This window comes from Leucopleurus acutus (genome assembly GCF_964270905.1).
Source record: "Leucopleurus acutus genome assembly, chromosome: X".
Taxonomy (NCBI): Eukaryota; Metazoa; Chordata; class Mammalia; order Artiodactyla; family Delphinidae; genus Leucopleurus; species Leucopleurus acutus.
The window spans coordinates 38,931,839-38,950,483 of NC_139148.1; the positions used below are offsets into that span (position 1 = coordinate 38,931,839).

The 18,645-nt window shown below is 37.6% G+C and overlaps 1 protein-coding gene across 1 annotated transcript; it reads right to left on the bottom strand.

Annotated features, from left to right (window-relative positions):
- Nucleotides 1–5,113: 5,113 nt before the first annotated feature.
- FUNDC1 (FUN14 domain containing 1) lies at nucleotides 5,114–17,423 on the bottom strand. The gene is made up of 5 exons (XM_082864530.1): nucleotides 17,304–17,423; nucleotides 16,405–16,561; nucleotides 12,990–13,065; nucleotides 8,308–8,436; nucleotides 5,114–6,572 (listed from the first exon to the last, which is right to left on the bottom strand). The coding sequence occupies exons 1-5, from the start codon at nucleotides 17,329–17,331 to the stop codon at nucleotides 6,495–6,497; spliced, it is 468 nt and encodes a 155-aa protein (XP_082720656.1). The 5' UTR covers nucleotides 17,332–17,423; the 3' UTR covers nucleotides 5,114–6,494.
- Between the last annotated feature and the right edge of the window lie 1,222 nt (nucleotides 17,424–18,645).

An 18,645-nucleotide genomic window follows, 5' to 3' on the forward strand; every position in this document is an offset into this window, starting at 1 on the left:
ATAACTACAAAAAAGAGAAAGCTGACTAACACTAGCTCAGCCAGGTGACCAGGGTCAACGTCAACAGTGAGAAGTCATGTTGATAGTATGTACCCTGATGGGATATGATGAAAATGGTACTTTACCTCTGTGATATCCTTCCTCAAGGCCTGTAACTCCAGTCTAATCATGAAAATACATCAGAAAAGGTTCAACAGAGGGGCATTCTACAATATACCTGACCATTACTCCTCAAAAACTGTCAAAATCATCAAAAACAAGGCAAGTCTGAAAAGCTGTCACACCAAGAGGAGCCTAAGGAGACATGACAACTGAATGTCACATGATATCCTGGATGGGATCCTGGATTAAAAAAAGTAATATAAGGTAAAAACTAAATCTGAATCAAGTATAGACTTTAGTTAATAATAACATACCAAGACTGGTTCATTAATTGTAACAAACGTACAACACTAATGTAAGACGTTAATTATAAGGGAAACTGTGTGTGGGTCTGAGGGAGATACGTGGGAATTCTCTGTACTATCTGCTCAATTTTTCTGTAAACCTAAAGCTGTTCTAAAAAATAAAGTCTATTGAAAAAGCACAATTTGCTTGAGGCAAACTGAATCTTCAGAATGAAAGGATCTAAAGAATGCTGCGTATAATGAAAGAAGAACACTGTATTTCATTTCCGTGATTCTGAATCCCTCCCTCTCATATTTACTGAGCACTTATTTTGGGGCTCTCAATCTCACAATCTAGGGAGTGAGTTTAGACCCTCCCGCTGGCTTTGGTTTTTAAATGTTAGCTAATATGTATCTTCTCTGTAATGACAAGAACACACAGCAAAAGGACACTAACATGCATTTTTAAAGTTCTCTAATTCAGTTTGTAAAAACTCACATTTCGAGACAAATTTATGAAATTTCAAAACTCCAAGATAAAAGAAGAAAATCTACAAGGCTTTCAAAGTAAAACAAAAAAAACTACAAAAGAAAAGGTTACCCAGAAAGTTCAAAATCAGACTGACATCATGCAACATCAGACAGTAGAATACAAAGGAGCAATGTCTTCGAAATTCTAAAGGAAAACTATTGTCAATCTTGAATTGTATGAGAACAAAAGATATTTTAAGCATACGAGAACTCGGAAAGTTTACCTCCCACACTTATAAGAGTTACTCAAGAAAATAGTTCAACCAAAAATATAAGTAATCCGAGAAAGAGCACATGACGTAAAAGAAACTGAGTTTGTTCCAGATTGGGGGTGAGGGCGAGAGGATTAGAAGGAAAGTTAAAAGAGGCTTTAATTACATCTTGAAGCTTGGAGAATTCTCCACTGAACGGTGATGTTTTATAAACATTTCCTTTCTGTGGCTCTAATCCCACTACTTAGGTCTACATAGGATGATGTTTCTATAGAATCACATTGTGAATTCTGTTCATTTTTCCTTTTCAAGTGTGATTATTGATATATTTGGATTTATTTTTACCATCTTTTATGCTTCCTATTTACTCTTTCTCTATGCTTCTTTCTTCTTCCTTTCCTGGCTTCATTTAGATTGCTTATTTGTATGTTTGAAATATATTTGTCCTCAACTAATAGTAATTCATTTAGGGATTGCTCTTAAAATTTTAACATGCATGCATACTCAAAGTGTGAGGTTAATCAATATGTTTTGGAAGAATACAAGGACTTTACATTAAGAATCCAAATATTTCAGTTCTACATTTGTTTTATTGCCCTTCCAACACCCCCCGCCCCCCAGCTCCAGAAGACACTTAACTATTATTTTACACAAGCAATGTTGGCTTAGATTTACCCACTGTAGTGGAGACTGTTGGTGTCCCACCCAGATCCCTTTTACTGGGCCAATATGCCTCCTACCCAGCTGTATATTAACTGCTGACGGCTAACAATCACACCATTCTCTTGACAGTTGCTCTCAGCAGGACAGTGCCTCCCTAGCCTGGAGGTTACCCACCCCACTCCCTAAGGGCAGACTGCAGCCAGTGCCTGATTGATATGGGAATACAAAAAGCTAGCTCTCTTGCCACAAGGGGACACAACTCAGTGGTGCCAGTATTAGATTTCTATTGCTGCTGTAACAAATGATCACAAACATAGTGGCTTAGAACAACACAAATTTATTATCTTACAGATGTGAAGGTAAGAAGTGCAACACGGGTCTCACTGAGCTAAAATCAAGGTGTCGGCAGGGCTGTGCTCCTTTCTGGAAGCAATAGGGTACTCTGTTTTCTTGCCTTTTCCAGCTTTCAAGAGGCCACCAGCTTTCCTTGGCTCATGGCCCCCTTCCTCAGTCTTCAAAGCCACAACAGCATCGGCCTAATCATTCTTCTTCCATATTCACATCTTTGTCTCTCTTCTGCCTTCCTTCTCTTTTAAGGACTCTTGTGATCACATTGGGCCCACCAAGATACTCCAGAATAACCTCTTTGAGATCAGTTGATGAGCAACTTTAACTCCATCTGCAACCTTCATTCTCTTTTGCCATGTAACCTAAGGTATTCACAGGTCTGGGGGATTAGGACATGAATATCTTTGTGGCAGTGCGGGGGCAGGGGTGGGATTATTCTGCCGGCCCCAGTGCCCTTCATGCTCCAGAGCTACTTGCAGGATCAGGCTAAGGCTAGATTCCAGCTGAACCCACATAGATGGACCTACAGGAAGTTGTGTTCTTATTCAACAGTAAACGATATTTGTCACAGTAACATATAAAACTACATAGAATTTAATAAATTGTTACTACAAAGATATGAAAAGGAAGGCGTTATAGAGCTAAATCCACATCTATCATAATAGGAAGTACAAGCCAAGTTATTTATCATAATAGGAAGTCCAAGAAATATGGTTGCAGTAAATACCAAGAGAAACAACTAATATAGTTGAAACTTCTGTGGGGAAAAAGCCACTAAATTGAGGAATGGTAGGACAGAGAAGTGCTCCTTTTCTTAGAAGCCTTATTTATAGTCAAATACCATTTGACTTCTTGGACTATATGTATTATTTTGACAAAAACCACTTAAAAAATAAATTCACTGAATAAAGCAGAAATAGCCCCCTAAAATAGCAATAACCTATTAATTTTAATTCCTATTCCTGGTTCTAAAAAAACAATGTTTGCTTCCTATAAAGTAACATGTACTTATTGTAAAGACTTCAGATGACACAAAAATGTTGAAAATGCAACATGAAAATCCTATATACCAACCTCTCAGAGACAGCCTCTATGAGTATCTGTATGCACTCATGCTCACCTGCATATTTTTTTAAAAGTGAGGTCATACTTTTTGTAACCTGATTTTATCACTAATATGTGGATCTTTCTAGATCAATTTATATAGCTCTACATTCCTCTAAATAATTGTATAGAATTCTATCATTTGAATATGCCATAAAAAGTAATAATAATTTAACAAAAATCAGGAGGCCAGAGGGTAACAGGGAAGAAGTACACTTATTTTCCTCATCTTTAATAACAGGGAGTTAGCAGATATTATCTAAAGCTGGTAACTAAGGACAGAAAAAGCATAATATTTAAAGTAATAAAGATATCTACTAGAAAAACTAAAAATATATTAGCAATCAAAAAAAAAGGGAGAAACAGTGGATGTGCACAAAATTCCTTACCTTTCAGAGTGCACATTCAGTGTATATGAATACTATCCAAACTTGGACAATAAAAATAATATAAGTATAAATGTATTAAAATATATGTATAAAGAACTTTTCATAATGGTTGTCTCATAAAAGGGGATGAGGGTGGGCACTTGTATCTTTCTGTCATCATAAATGTACCTATTATAAAAAGATATTTATAAGTGAATATAGCTATTTATAAAACAGTACATAAACTGACAATTTTTATACAAAATACACATAATATGTATTCATATATATGCAGAAAAAATTCCAAAGGCTATGTATCAAAATATGGACAATCATTATCTCTAGGTACATCACATTATCAACATTCTATATATTCTTTACGCTGATGTATTTTCTATAATAAACATATTTCATTCATATTGCATTTGAAATAAGAAAATGTTAAAAATCATCTTTTTTGTGAGGGAGATTGGGGAGAGTTCTAAGAATAAAAAATAAAAATCAGTCAAAATGTCCTTACAAATTTTCTAAGCCACAAAATATCTATATTCCACATACTCAAGTTTTAATAAATCTTGCAAACAACCTTTATGCCCTCAAACATAAAAATCCCCATTTTAGACAAAGGCAGGCTATAGGCTTTTCATTCAGGCCAAGCCCCACCAAGTCATTTCTAATGGAGCTTCTGATTCTCGGGGCTGCCATACTGAGGAGATTTCCTATAGGTTGACACCAACTCTAGCACAGTAAAATATGCTTTTCACATACTCATTCACAACATCAGCTGAATACCTATGGTGAGCAAAGCATTACACAGGCTGTGTCACAAGTTATAGATTAATTAACACCGCACACGACTGCCTCAAGTAGCGTACAGCCTCGTGGGGAAACGGCACGGACACGAGGCAGAACAAGGGGCACTAACAGAGAGGAGAGAGTATGGAGAGAGCTGATAATATTTTACACTGGTATACAAATATTTTCAAACAAATCAAAAAATACTTGGAAATGTATAGGTAAAAAATGAAGTGCTCTTTTTCACTTTTCACTCATGTTTGGACTCTGAAAGTAGTTACCTCTACAACTCATTTGCCACTAAATCATACGCCAAGTTCTCCTATAGTAGTATGTAACTTTTCATATAGGAATATTTAGTCTTTATTTGAGGGCAGACATTTTTGTGCCCCCCACTTTCCCAATATATCACACACAGAACAGACACTATAAATATTTCAAAAATGAACAAACTGAGCCAGCTCCTAGAGCTTCCCACAGTAGCCTGCCACACTGCATCAGATGAAAGGTATCACGCAGACGTGGCACACAGAAGCGTGGCCCAGGTTCTACCTAACGTAGAATATTTTTCCCTTTTAATTCCACAGTCATGAAAAGCTAGGCAAGGCAGAAAGAGAGAAAAGCTCAAAGAAGAAAAATTAAGTATTTATAAGCAACATCACTTCATATTAAGAAAGTCTGAGTTTTATTTAGCATTTTATCTGAGGCGCTGAGAGTAAAGGAAGAAAATGAAGATCAATCCCACATTCAATTTTAAGGAGTCTTGCAAAAATGAAAGCACACAGACTATAACAATCTCAAAAGCATGAAATGCCTTATGTTTACAATACACAAAAAATACTATAGAGACTTCCTATCAAAAGGAGATAGTCTTGAGTATCTGCAAAGTCTTTCCAATCTGAAGATTCCAACGCACGTTGTTCTGCTGTTTTTCCCAATTCCAACGTAGAACTCTGGACAAAACAAACAATACAAAAAGCTTTTCTAGGCCAAGGACCCTCTGAGGGAGTGTGATATTTGCCCTGAGAAACAAGTCAACTGGCCTAGTGTTGGGACCAACATAAAATGCTACCTAAAAAGCTGAAAGCCTCAGCATTTACATCTCAAGACTAGATCAAAGAGATGATTCTCTTTAAACTGCAATTTCATGATTATATAGAAAATCACTGTTCTTCAGACAATAAATTCATACTATACTACTAAGTATTTTAAGGTGATTTTTACCTCTTTGTAAAGAAAGGGTCTAAATAATAATTAGGATTTTTTAAAATGAAAAACAAGCTTCACTCAAAGTTAATAAAACGAATCAGTGACCCAACTATATGTACCCTCAAAATAATTAATTCTACCCAGGCTGCCAAGATAAACAAATGAATAAAAAAATTAGAAGCTTATATGCAAGAAGATATTTTTACAACTACAGACATCAAAAAAAAGAAGAGCTTTAGACATGTAGTATTTCCCTAGAAGAGCATTTACTACAGTTATTACATAGTAAGCAAAGTAAGAATTGCAGGAAAAAACAACCTAAAAATTGGTATTAAATTTGTTTAATAACTTTAAGAATTCTATTATTTGTAAATCCTTCCATAAAAGGGCATTACAGTTCTTCAGTTTATTGCAAACATATCCTTAAAAAAAAGTCAGCCCTACTGTTGAAGCTATAATACAAATTTTTAAATTATTGGCACTATACTAAAAAGCACAATGGAGAACATCTTATTTAAATAAAATGACGATGATACTTCACTGGGGAATATAGCCAACAAATTTTTTTCTCTCTCCATATCTACATCCAACGGTGGTGTTTTATAGGCAAATTTTAAACAAATGCAAGTTTTTAAAAAATAATGAAAGCCATGATTTGCTCAGGAATACTATTATACACAGACCATATAGATTGTTTTATAGCAGATACCAGTCTGCCAAATTTCAGATGGCAAAATGCTAAGCAGTGAGTTTGGTACTGTCCAGCTAGTTGTTTCTTGTCATCCTGGAGAATCTGTCAATGGGTAATGCTGAGACCATCTTGTCACCACCATTTCTCTTCTCAGAGGTGACTCCACTGTGATAGAACATTCATATCCTTAAGATGCAAGGCCTAGCAAAAAGCCTCCCACAAATCCACTGGATATCACAATGTTCTGTTTGACAAATTCTGTTGCCTGAAACAAAGTTTAAAGAAAAATACTCTGATTTGTGCTACAACATGGATGAATCTTGAAAACATTACAGTAAGTGAAATAAGACAGACAAAAAAAGGACAATGTTGTTATAATTTCCACTTATATGAATAGTCAAATTCATCAAGACAGAAAGTAGAACAGAGGTTACCAAGGGCTGGGGAGAGGGGTTGATTGTGGGAATTACTGCTTAATGGTTACAGTTTCTATTTGGGATGATGAAAAAGTTCTGGAAATGGATAGTGGTAATGGTTACACGAAAGTGTGAATGTACTTAATGCCAGTGAACTGTGCATTTAAAAATAGTTAAAATGGTAAATTTTATGTTATGTATATTTTACCACAATAAGAAAAAGAAAAGATATAAATTCTTAAAAATACTCTTAATTATTAAATCCAGAGCTAAGTATCGTTTTCAGATGTTTTCCTCAATTCAGTAAATATTCAGCAAAAATTCTTGTGTACCTACTATTGTAGGTGCCAACAACCAGGCAAGATGCCAGGGCTGTCCGTTACAAACTGAAGGAGCCTAGAGCCCCCAGCCAGGCCCAGTAAACTTCCTGCTTCTGAGATAACAGGCATATGGACAGCAAAATTCTCACAGGTAAAAAGAAATCTCCCTATAGGGCTGGCATAAATGGTCCATTCAGCAAGTTTTTAACGTAGATGATTTAATAAATTCCCACAGCATATGCACAATGATACTTATTAACAGTCAGTTCACTTAGCCAGTAGGAAAAAATGCACAGGATCAAAAAAATAACACCTTGATAAAATGTTTAACCCAAATAAAATCATGAAGAAGCAATCAGACAAAGCCAGACTGTACGATACTCTGCCTAGATGTTTCAAAAATGTGTCATGAAAGACAGAAAAACAAAAACAAAAAAACAGATGAGGGGACCATCTAAGATTAAAGCAGACTTCAGAGACATGACAACCAAATGCAATATGTAATTCTTAATCGGGGGGAAACGATGTAAAAGATATTTTGTGGAAAAATTGTAATATGAACTCTATATTAGGAAATATTATTGTATCATGTTAAGTTTGGGGGGATTAATAAGGGTAATGGTAATAGTATAGGAGAATATCTGTACTCTTGGGACATATGTGCTGAAGTATTTAAGAATAAAAAGACCTGATGTCTTAAACAGTTCGGGAAAAAACAAAAAAAAAGGGTAAATTTCTCACTCACTCACACACACACACACACACACACACACACACACACACGCACCAGCAAATGTGGTGAAACATGAACAATTTGATGAATAGGTGAAGGGTATTTGGGTATTCACTGTTTTTGTCTTTCAACTTTTCAACCGATCTGAAATTTTTCAAAATAAAAGTTGGGGGAAGTAAAAGGACAGAATTGAAATAAAGGCAAAGGAGCATGCAATTCAATTCTAAACAGAATATAAGAAGAAAACAGGCAAAATTCACATAAAAACATGAATAAAACTAATATATATGTTAATAAAATAAATATATACATTTTCAAACTATTCTACTTCAAAAAAAAGAAAAAGGTAGTTTTAGTTAACAAGTAAAAAAAATGAGTGATTTAAATGGTGGCTTGATCCCAAATTTTACTTAACACTCTAGATATGACCAGAAACACCTTTTTTTTTTTTAAAGAAGATAATCCCTAGTCACATTTTCTACTGAGATTCATTAAAAAAAAAAAAGGAGCCAAAAATGTACATTGTCTTACTTCTTCTATTATATTGTTGATTTCAGGTGCTGCCTTATTTGCTCGTTTCTTAATCTGTCTTTTTGCTTTGTTTACATCTTTTTCAACTCTCTTCCAGTCGACCTGCACATAGCCACTGTGACTGGCAATCTGCAAAAATGTGATAAAAATGGTTAATTCGAAACCAACTAGGTTGCTAATACGATATATGAACATTTAGATTTCAAGAAATGTATGAAGCTTATGGGTAAGAAATCACAATTTATCCACTAATTTATTCATTAACAGACAGTGAGTGCCTATTCTGTGCCAAGCACTGTTCTAGGTCTCCAAGCTGTGGCCAAGAACAAGGGAGACATAGGTCCCCACCCTCAGAGAGCTTATGGTCCATTAGGGAAAACAGACTTAAGCATAAGTAATTACTTAGATGTGATGAACACTATGTTAAGAGAAGTATAGTACTTAATGGGAAAAGATTCCAAAAATTGTATTATAACTATTCTATAATCCTATCATAATTTTTGGAATTTGAGAATTAGCTAAAAAGGCACAGAGACTATTGAAATTATATAGCTAATAAAAAAGTACCTTTAATTAAAGAGATGTTTAATTATAAGAGATCAGTAGCCAATCAGCTACTAGGTCACTAAAGTAGCTTGATAAAGGCTCTTCACTAACTCTGACTCTTTAGTCAAATTAAGAATACTTTCTGGTAATTGCTTTTGAAAGTGAAATATAAAAGAAAATATGCTCTAAACAACCTTCATGCCATAAATCCTTTTAATAAAACTACAGCTAAATGCCTACTACCCCTAAGAAAAACTCTCATATGGTGCTACTGAGACACTGCAAAATCTGAGCAGGAACAACAGTGTGTGTGTTAAGTCAGTAAAGGTAGTCCCTCCGAATAATAAAATCAACATATAAAGAATCACATGAGTAGTAAACAATTGAGCCTTGTATACCATTATAAATCACTTCTACCAAGCTTATGCTTTCTTTGTAATCTTTTAATACATCACTTTAAGTATGAACCACACATAAAATACTTCAAAAAATAAAAATATCTGATTTTATATAAATAGGCTGGGAATCTTAGGTTCCATTTTCACTGTGAATGACTCCATAGAAGAATCTATTTATCTGCATTTATCCCTGTATTTACTCACCTTCTATCACTTCTAACTCTAGCCTCAGCAAAACAGAGTGGTAATGAAACCAAATGGCAAGTGAAAGCTTTTCCTGGCAATACCTGACATGGCAATTTGGGTCACAGACATGGAGGGGATGATGAACCTTAAGGTCCCTCCCATAGACAGCGACTATAAACCCTGGTTAAAACACAAGGGCTCCAGAATTAACAAAAGGAAGCAGATTTTGAAGAGGAGGTGAAACTTGTAGGAAGAGACCAATGTAAGGTAAGTTGCCCATTTTTTTGGCTTTATCCTGAGGATAAGATGCAGTTACAGGGTGGCTAAAAGTTCAATAGAAAACATGCCACCTTTCTGGCCTGAAGAACCAGAGGGCAGAGCCCAGGACAATAACAGCTGCCAGAAAGGACACAGCTAGAGAAGGGGAGCCCCAAATTCTATGTGTAAACTCTACCCAAGTTCTGAACCACACATTCATGGGGCATAATGAAGCACTCTGGCTAAGGCTTAAAAAATAAATAAACTGAGGGCTTCCCTGGTGGCGCAGTGGTTGAGAGTCCACCTGCTGATGCAGGGGACACGGGTTCGTGCCCCGGTCTGGGAAGATCCCAGATGCCGCGGAGCAGCTGGGCCCGTGAGCCATGGCCGCTGAGCCTGCGCACCCGGAGCCTGTGCTCCGCAACGGGAGAGGCCACAACAGTGAGAGGCCCGCGTATCGCAAAAAAAAATAAAAATAAAAATAAAAAATAATAAACTGAGATTTGAGCCACTATCCACCACAGGTGAAATGGAGTTTGCAATTTGAGTCTAACCAAGTTAACTGCCTACTAAAATCAAAACATTAACAAACTTCGGAGGAATAAAACAGAATCCAGATTCTCCACGATGTAACATTCCTAATGCCCAAGGATAAAATACAAAGTTATTTGATATGATAAAACAAGAAAATGTGGCCTAGTTGCAAAAGAAAATCAACAGATGCCAACTCTGAGATGACCCAGATATTGAAATTTACAGGACTTTAAAGCAGTACTGTAACTATGCTCAATGAGGTAAAGGAAACTACAGTTGTAATCAGTGAAAAGATAAGAAATCTCATCAGAGATATAGAAAATATAAAAAGAACCAAATGAAAATTCTAGAATTGGAAAATACAGTATCTGAAATAAATTCACTGGATAGCCTTAACAGCAGAAGGTAGATGACAGAGAGTCAGTGAACCTGAAGCTACATCACTAGAAATTACACAATCTGAAAAAAGACTGAAAAACTAGATGAACAAAACCTCAGAACATTATCAAAGAGCCCAACATTCATCAATCAGAGTCATGTTCAGAAGGAGAAGAAAGAATAGGAGAAAATATTTAAAGAAATAATGGCCAAAACCTTCCTGAACATGGTTAAAGACATTACTTTACAGATTCCAGAGCTCAGTGAACTCCAGGTAATGATCTAATACAATTATGAAATAACAATACTCAGATGATGTGGGGGTTGGGGGGGTGGGGCACACAGAGAAGTTCAATACGTCATAGCTAAATTCCCATATTCCATAATGGGAAGCCAACAGTTAATACCTCAAACTGAAAGATAAAGAAATGTCCAATTCACTTGTTTAGGAAAAAGGAAATAAATACCTTAAGAATCAGCTAGTAGTTCAAACTGGTTACCTCAAGGGAGGGAAAAATGGGGAGGTAGCGAGGGAGGCAAAGAACTACCCTAATCTGTAATAAGCATTATACATGTACTTGACCCTCTGAATTATGGGCATGTACAACTCAAAAAAATAAATAAATAAATTTAAAAGATTTATATACCACTGTCTGTTTTAAGATGGCAGTGTGGTAAATATCTACTGGAAAACACCTGAGTTACTAGAAAAGCTTTAAGTTGTCAGCAAACTAATATTTATCTTTAATAAAAATATGGAAGCGAGACTAAATAATAGGTAATTAGCCTAAATGCCATTTGTTTCTTTTTTCTTCTTTGTTTCCTTCTACTGAGTTTTCAAGGTAAGTCATATTTGTGGGAAAAATTGGTTTGATGCTGACAGGTCTCATGCTCTTCTAATCAGTGACTTCAAACAATATGTGGACTAGACACAAAGTAGAAGGTGGCAACAGCAAAATGTGGATTTCAAGGGTACATATCAAGTGGACTGAAATGGACTTCTGAAAAACTGACATGCAGAGTACACTGAAATGTATAATTCTCTCTATCTGTTAACATTTTAGGGAACTCTGCTTTGGTCCAGTACCCTTTTCCACTAAACAGAAATGACAACTGAGTTTTCAAAATAGCTATAGAATTCACTATCTTGATTCTTGATAACTATATAAATATCTTAATTCTTGGTTCTATATAAACCCAAGTCAAAAATCAGCTTAAATAAAATTCTCCTTTGTACAAATACTGGCATATTCATCCAAAGGACTAAATTTAGATATGAACCATATTCCTTTTTACCTCTTACCACAAGTCATAAGCAATTACCCCTAATAATACCACCAACAGAAAAAAAAAAACATATATATATGTATATATTTAAACTGCTTAGTAAACAACTTAAAATCTGTGCTTAACACATATGAATCCAGTCCCTTTGTACTTCAGGCAATGACACTGGTTATTACATGATCAATGGCTTAGGTGCTGAACTCAGATTTTGGTTGCTATGACCATCAATCATTTTTAAAATCTGACAGATTTCTGTATCTTTAAAATTGTTGCTAACATTCATTCCCAGAAATTTTCAATTTTAGGATTTACTATATTTGATCTTCAGGGAATGATATTTTGGGGAAAATATATGCCAATCAGACATGAATGCCAGATAATATCCTGATAAACATCCTCTAACAGCAAAGCATTTTTGAACCTTATACTTAGAGGAACATGAACAAGACTAAAACTTCAAATCCACTTGCCTCAGAAATAGGATTATGAATGATTTTTTAAACCCAATTTTCCACTTTCTATATTACTATGGTTCCCTAGTTTTAAAAAACATGTTAGAAATTGCTAACAGCATTTTCCCCTAGGAAGGAAAACTGGCTAGGAAACAGGAAAGAGACTTCTTGAATTTTATATATTGTGTATGAGAGTGTGTGTGAATTTTTTTTGAATTTTTGAATTATATTTTATTTTTTTATACAGCAGGTTCTTGAGAGTGTGTGTGAATTTTAAATATATGTTTTAAATGGTCAGCATGAACAGGTTATGCTATTGATGAAATGTTTATTTTTCCAGGGAGATGCTTCAAGGAAAATTTAGGTAAATAACAAAAAATGAGATACTTCAAATTTTAACAGTTGTGTTTTTAATAGCTGGGATCAAACTATGCTTAAAAAACCTCAGAAGTATTTAAATTGATGCTTTTCATGACAGATGCCAGCTTTCAAAACTCATTTAAGTTTTTCCATAAACTGATGCCTAAAAGAGAAATTCCATCTTCTATTAAAATGGACAGGAGTGAAACGGCTAAACTTGACTTTCTCAGTTCCTAAGGGCTACATATGTAAGCAGAGGCAAGGACCAAAAGCTCTGACATACCTGAAGGAGAAGAAAGCCACCACCTACTGCAGTTGCTGCAAGTTTTCCAACTTTCTGGAACAAAAATCCCGCACACCTTTAATGGAAGAAATGACAAAGGATGAGAACAATCAGTGATGTACTAAACTCTCTCCCTTCTACTTTTCACTGCTTTCCTAATAAAATCTTAATGTCTTCCCAGTTCTTTTGATCATGCCCCTTACCCGCTCAGAAACCCACAATGTTTCCCGTCAGTTATATAGACTAGTCAAAAGTGCATAACTAAATTGTCTGAGATGTGCTTCAAAATAAGGGATGGAGAGAAGAAGAGGGGAATTTACAGGAAAAAGACTGGCTACTGAAACTGAATGTTGAGTACTCAGGGGTTCGTTATACTCTTCCTTCTATACTTGTATTAAGTTGAAATTCCTCATAATAAAAGTGCTTAGTTTTTTTTTTTTTAATACACTCAAGATGTTCCACACACCTGGCCGACTCTCACTCTACCCAAATCTTCTGCTCCAACCCAGTTTCCAAATATGTCACCACTGTTGCTCAAGCTATTAACCTCCCTGTTTCTAGGGGTTTCTACCTAGCTCTACCTATCTAAAACTTTCCTACCCTTTAAGGTCCAGCTGGAGTTCCACCTTCACGACTATACTTCAGCCCATATTTCTCATGGCTTCCTTATCTATTCCTATCTCTATATTAAACCTGTTTTGTCTCATCTATCCTGTAAGGATGTCAACCCATACTTCTTTTTTGATTCTCTCCTTCAGTGAGCTCATTATTCCCTTAAGTATTCCAGACCCAGTATGCAAAAGAATCTCAGATTCCCAACTCCAGCCTTCTGTACTCGGTTGAAGAGTGTCACCCCCGAAATCCATGTCCTTCCCAGAACCTCAGAATGTGACCTTATTTGGAATAAGGTCATTGTAGATATAGTTAGTTCAGATGAGGCTATACTGGAGTTGGGTGGGCCCCAAATCCAATGTGTCATAGAGATACACAGAGGGAAGACAGCCATGTGACGACAGAGGCAGAATTGGAGTGATATGTCTACAAGTCAAGGAATGCCAGGGATTGCTGGCAACCACCAGAAGACAGGAGAGAAGCATGGAACAAATTCTCCCTGAGCCTCCAGGAAGGAACCAACCCTGTTGACACCTTTCAAATTTCTAGCCTCCAGACCTGTGAGAGAATAAGTTTCTCTCATTTTAAGCTACCTAGTTGTGGTACTTTGTTACAACAGCCTTAGGAAACTAATACACATACACCTTCATAAATGGAAAATTTACATTTCCAATTAAATGATGAGCTTCTCTTGCCACCCAGAACCACATATTCAAAATGTCCCAAAGCAAACATCTTTCCAACCAAACCAGCTGTTGCTAAGGTCCCAATTTGTAAGTGACTGCACCATTCTCTAGGCCTGTTACCTCATGCTCATCTCAGGCTGCCTTCTTCATTGCCTTTGGGGTCCAACTGACGGCCAATTGTATATACTCGAGTATCGCCAAAACATCATTTGATTGTCTTTTGTCTTCTTTCCATCCTCAAGGGCATCACTACCTTGCTTCCAGACCACACTAAGGACACTCTAGCTAATCTTCACACCTCCCATCTCGCCTAGCAGCCACCCATCCTGCTATCAGTTTTAATTTCTTATTATGATCAAGAACCTATAGCTACCTACAGCTAAACATAATCTCCTCAGTTTCCCATTCATGTCCTGAATTGGTCTGAATTATTAACTCGTTAACATCTATTAACCATTCCTCCTTAATGTATGCCACAACAGTACATCAGTTTCATACCCTAAGAAAATTCCAAAAATTTATTACACTGAATCTAAAGTCATTGCAACAAATCACCTGTATAATATTAGGGTCCTATTACACAGCTCCTGGACTGACACCTGGCTACAGTTCAAACATATGTGTCCCTCAGTAGGGGAGACAGCAACAAAGACTCAGAAAAGGGAACAGAGGAGGCAAGCAGCAGCCAGGTCTTAACAACATCCTGGGGAATGTGCTCCACAAGCATGTCTATCCTTTGCTTGACGGCATGAGCCACTAAAATGAGTCTACTAACTTCCCCTCTTCTGTCTCTAGGCTTTCCAAGCAAACTCTTGCCTATCATTGGGCTTCTCACCAAGCTTAGCCTACAAGGAGAAAACACACAGCAATTTAATTCTATTGCTCAATTATTTTTTAGTCTCTTTTAAGGTGGGGCTTTAGGCCTTGACTCACATTAACCCATCACCCATGGCACCAAATTGTGAGCTTATTTAAGCGGAAGGCCAGGCCCTGAATTGTGGGCATCAAGGTACCACTGGCCTGTGAAAAATCATCTGAATAACCAGGGCTCTGACCAGGCATCTCTCTAACTGCAGGCTTTTTTCATAAGCAGCACTAATAAGTATACATCATGAATAAATACTGCACCTCTTTGTCACAGAATCTTCACAGTGAGTGTTTCTACCATAAAATGGCATTTATTAAAAAAAGGCATAAAAGAGTGCACCATTGTTCCAAGGTGCAAGTAAAACACAAATCAAAAAAATCATTTTATACTCAGTTTAAATATGTAAATATTTAAATTAATGTAAGATGAATTTAACTTAGAATCTAAGAAATAAATGATTACTCACAAGTTAAGCACGTACACTAACTTCAGAAATTCTCTAGGGTCATGAACATTTTCAAAATAAAGAGTCAAACTTGTTTCTGACCCTTGTTATTTGGCTAATCTTTTAGTCTAAGAATAACAGAATTATATCTACAGTAGCAATTATATAATCATGTGATCTGAAATGTTAACTGGTTAGGTTAATGCTTATTAACCTCTCCCCCTTAATGTACTCCACAGTATTATTACTGAGTAAGCAATCAGTCCTTTAATTCCAACCAAGACCCAATCTACAACTCTTCTTCAAAGTATTATCATAATCCAAATTAGAATCATCTGTAACATAATCAGTACTTTTCACTGAGAATTTTACACTGCTCTCCACAGGGCCGATAATCCTGGAGACCAGTTTTACTGCAGGAATTCTCACAGGGTTTTCCGGTTGTTAGCACTGAACAAGTAAAAATTATTTACATATAATTAAGTCTTCTATATTTTTCCCTCCTTACCAACTGTCACTGAATCAGATTCACTATATCTGCGAAATCTGAAATGGGCGAAAATATACAAAGAATCAAAGGAAGGGTGAGGAGGGGACAGTGGAGGTTGGCGGAGGATGATCACCAAAACCCAACAGTCTCTGAGTGTTGATTACACTAATCATACCACAGAGAAAAGCCTCAAGGTACAGCTCTTCTGGGATTAACAGTGTAAAGCCACTGACTGAGCACGTAATTGGCCCAGATACAAAAGGGCAGTAGTCAGGCTCCCAATGAAATTTAACAAAAAAAGATGTTTTTCTCACCAGCCACTCACTCCACCCATTACAATCTGGGTGGCTACTGAGTATTTTTCTACCATAGGTCCGGAACTGTGGCCAAACACTCGATTCCACCAGTGGTGTCTTCTTGCATACTCAGTTAAATCCAACACTTCGTAAGAATCATCATCACTTTCATATTCTTCAAAGCAAAAAATGAAAGCAACAAATTTACAGTCAACCGAAAGTTAAAAATGCCCTGTACATTTTCATCTGTTACAACTCATTGTTACATTTGGCATACAGTTAAAAACGCCCAGATGGAAACAAAGTTTCTTAAACCCAATCCCTGAGACTAGGGCCTTGACAGTAAAGGGCCACGCATCTCCTTCTCAAAGGCCCAGAGACCGGCCTGGGTGCCGGGGCAACGTCACTTACGCAGCAGAGGGGTCACCCCCGCACCCCAAATCTCAGTAGGGACAGGTCAGAGTTTCACAGCAGGGTCTCCCCCCAATCTCAGCGGGTCAGTTCAAAGTTTCACAGCATGAAAGGTCACCCCCAAATCTCAGGTTCAGGGTCAGTGCAGGGTCCGTTTTCATCAGTGGGAGAAAGAAGGGGGGGGTCCTCCACTGACGGAACCGGTTAGAGGCCCGACAAGAAGAAATGATTTCAAAACCAAGACTTAAAAAAAACAACAACCAAAAAACGTTAGAAGATGGACATGAACGGCCGGAGGTGAAGGTAAGGCAGGAGGTGGGGCTGTGTTGAGGGCGAGGGTCCTAGAGGGGAGAGCGAGTCTAGTCCGAAGTGGGTGCTCAAAGGGTTGCCTCAAGCAAACAGAGCCCCCAGGAACCCTGGGACAGGGGAAGGAAGACGCACCCCCGAGCCAAGGTCGAGAGCTGTGAGCCGTCTCTAAGATACTACTTCGGGCCCCGGCCGCTCACCTTGGGGAGGGGCGTTCCGGGTCGCCATGATACCGCCGGCGGCCTGTATTGAAGGTGGTCCCAACCCGCCCGCCTTTCCCCGCTACTTTAAGAACCGCTCTAGGCCCAGGTGGAAGTCTATGGTCTCTTTTTTTCCTCCTCCTCCTCCTTTTCCTCCAGGCGCGTAGTTCTGTCCCCGCCCCCTCCTCTAAGCGGAGGGCTTTCCGCGCAAGCGCAGGGCACAGGGGCGTGGGGAGAGAGAGAGGAGAAAGACAGGCTGGATACCAGCCTGCGAGGGTTTGTGGGAATTGTAGTCCGTTGCCCTCCACAAGCCTGGTTTCCCACCCCTCCCCCTCTAGAATTTACAGAACCTGAATTTTGGTTATTTTGTTTTAAAGAGCCTCAGGGCTGGAGAGGAGGAGGCGTCACTTGGTTAAATCGGAAACCCGCTTGCTATTTGTAACACTATACCAGAAAGAGGCTTTTAAAAAGAGATAAGAGAAACCCTGTTTCAAACCACACTTTTCAAGCAGTCAAGGGCTCAACTAACGGATGGAAAATTTTTCTAACGCGCTGCAGCTGGGAACTGGAACGTTTTCATCCTCTCCTTCTCCACGCGTTTCCTGCCAGGAACCTGAGGAGGAAGAGGGAGGCCTAAGAACTGACCTGACACGAGTTATTCAAGAGGACATAATTTTTAAACATCATTTTTATTATTTAAATCTGACAGGAACAAGGGCAAGTTCTTCACCCAGAAGCCTCACGAGATTCTGTTGAATGAAAAACCGTGTTGATTGCCAAGCAGCTAACTCAGGTTCACGTAAACCAGCCCCCAAACTTGTTTTGAACTTGCATTGCACCCGCATTCACTGTACAATTAAAACAGCCCTATCAGTATTCCTATTCCGAGAATATGGAGATGAAGGAAAAACAAGAAATTCTGGTAGAGGTTGTATTATTTAAAATACTGACTTACATAATTGCACTTGGCTTTTCAAGTCCTGGTGCTCTAAGTGCAAGTGTTGATTCAAGTTCCTCACCCTGTGCCCCCCCAAAATACAATTCTAAGACTGGCTGGAGATGTTAGTCTTCAATTTGCGTAAGATTACACGTTTCGGAAACAAAATAACTTTAAGGGACATAACTTCAGAGATCTTCACTGAAATATTTTTTCCAAGAGTTAACAGGTTTGAGTTCATACACCCCTTCCTCCCCATTGCCTACCCACTCCTAATGAGGTGCTAAAGAATAAGAGAAACAGCAAATGATGGGCCACTGAAACGGAAAAAAGGAGAGAAGAGAAATGAAAAATACAAACTGAAAGAGCAAAATTACAAATTGGAAGAGGGTTGACTGGGCCAAT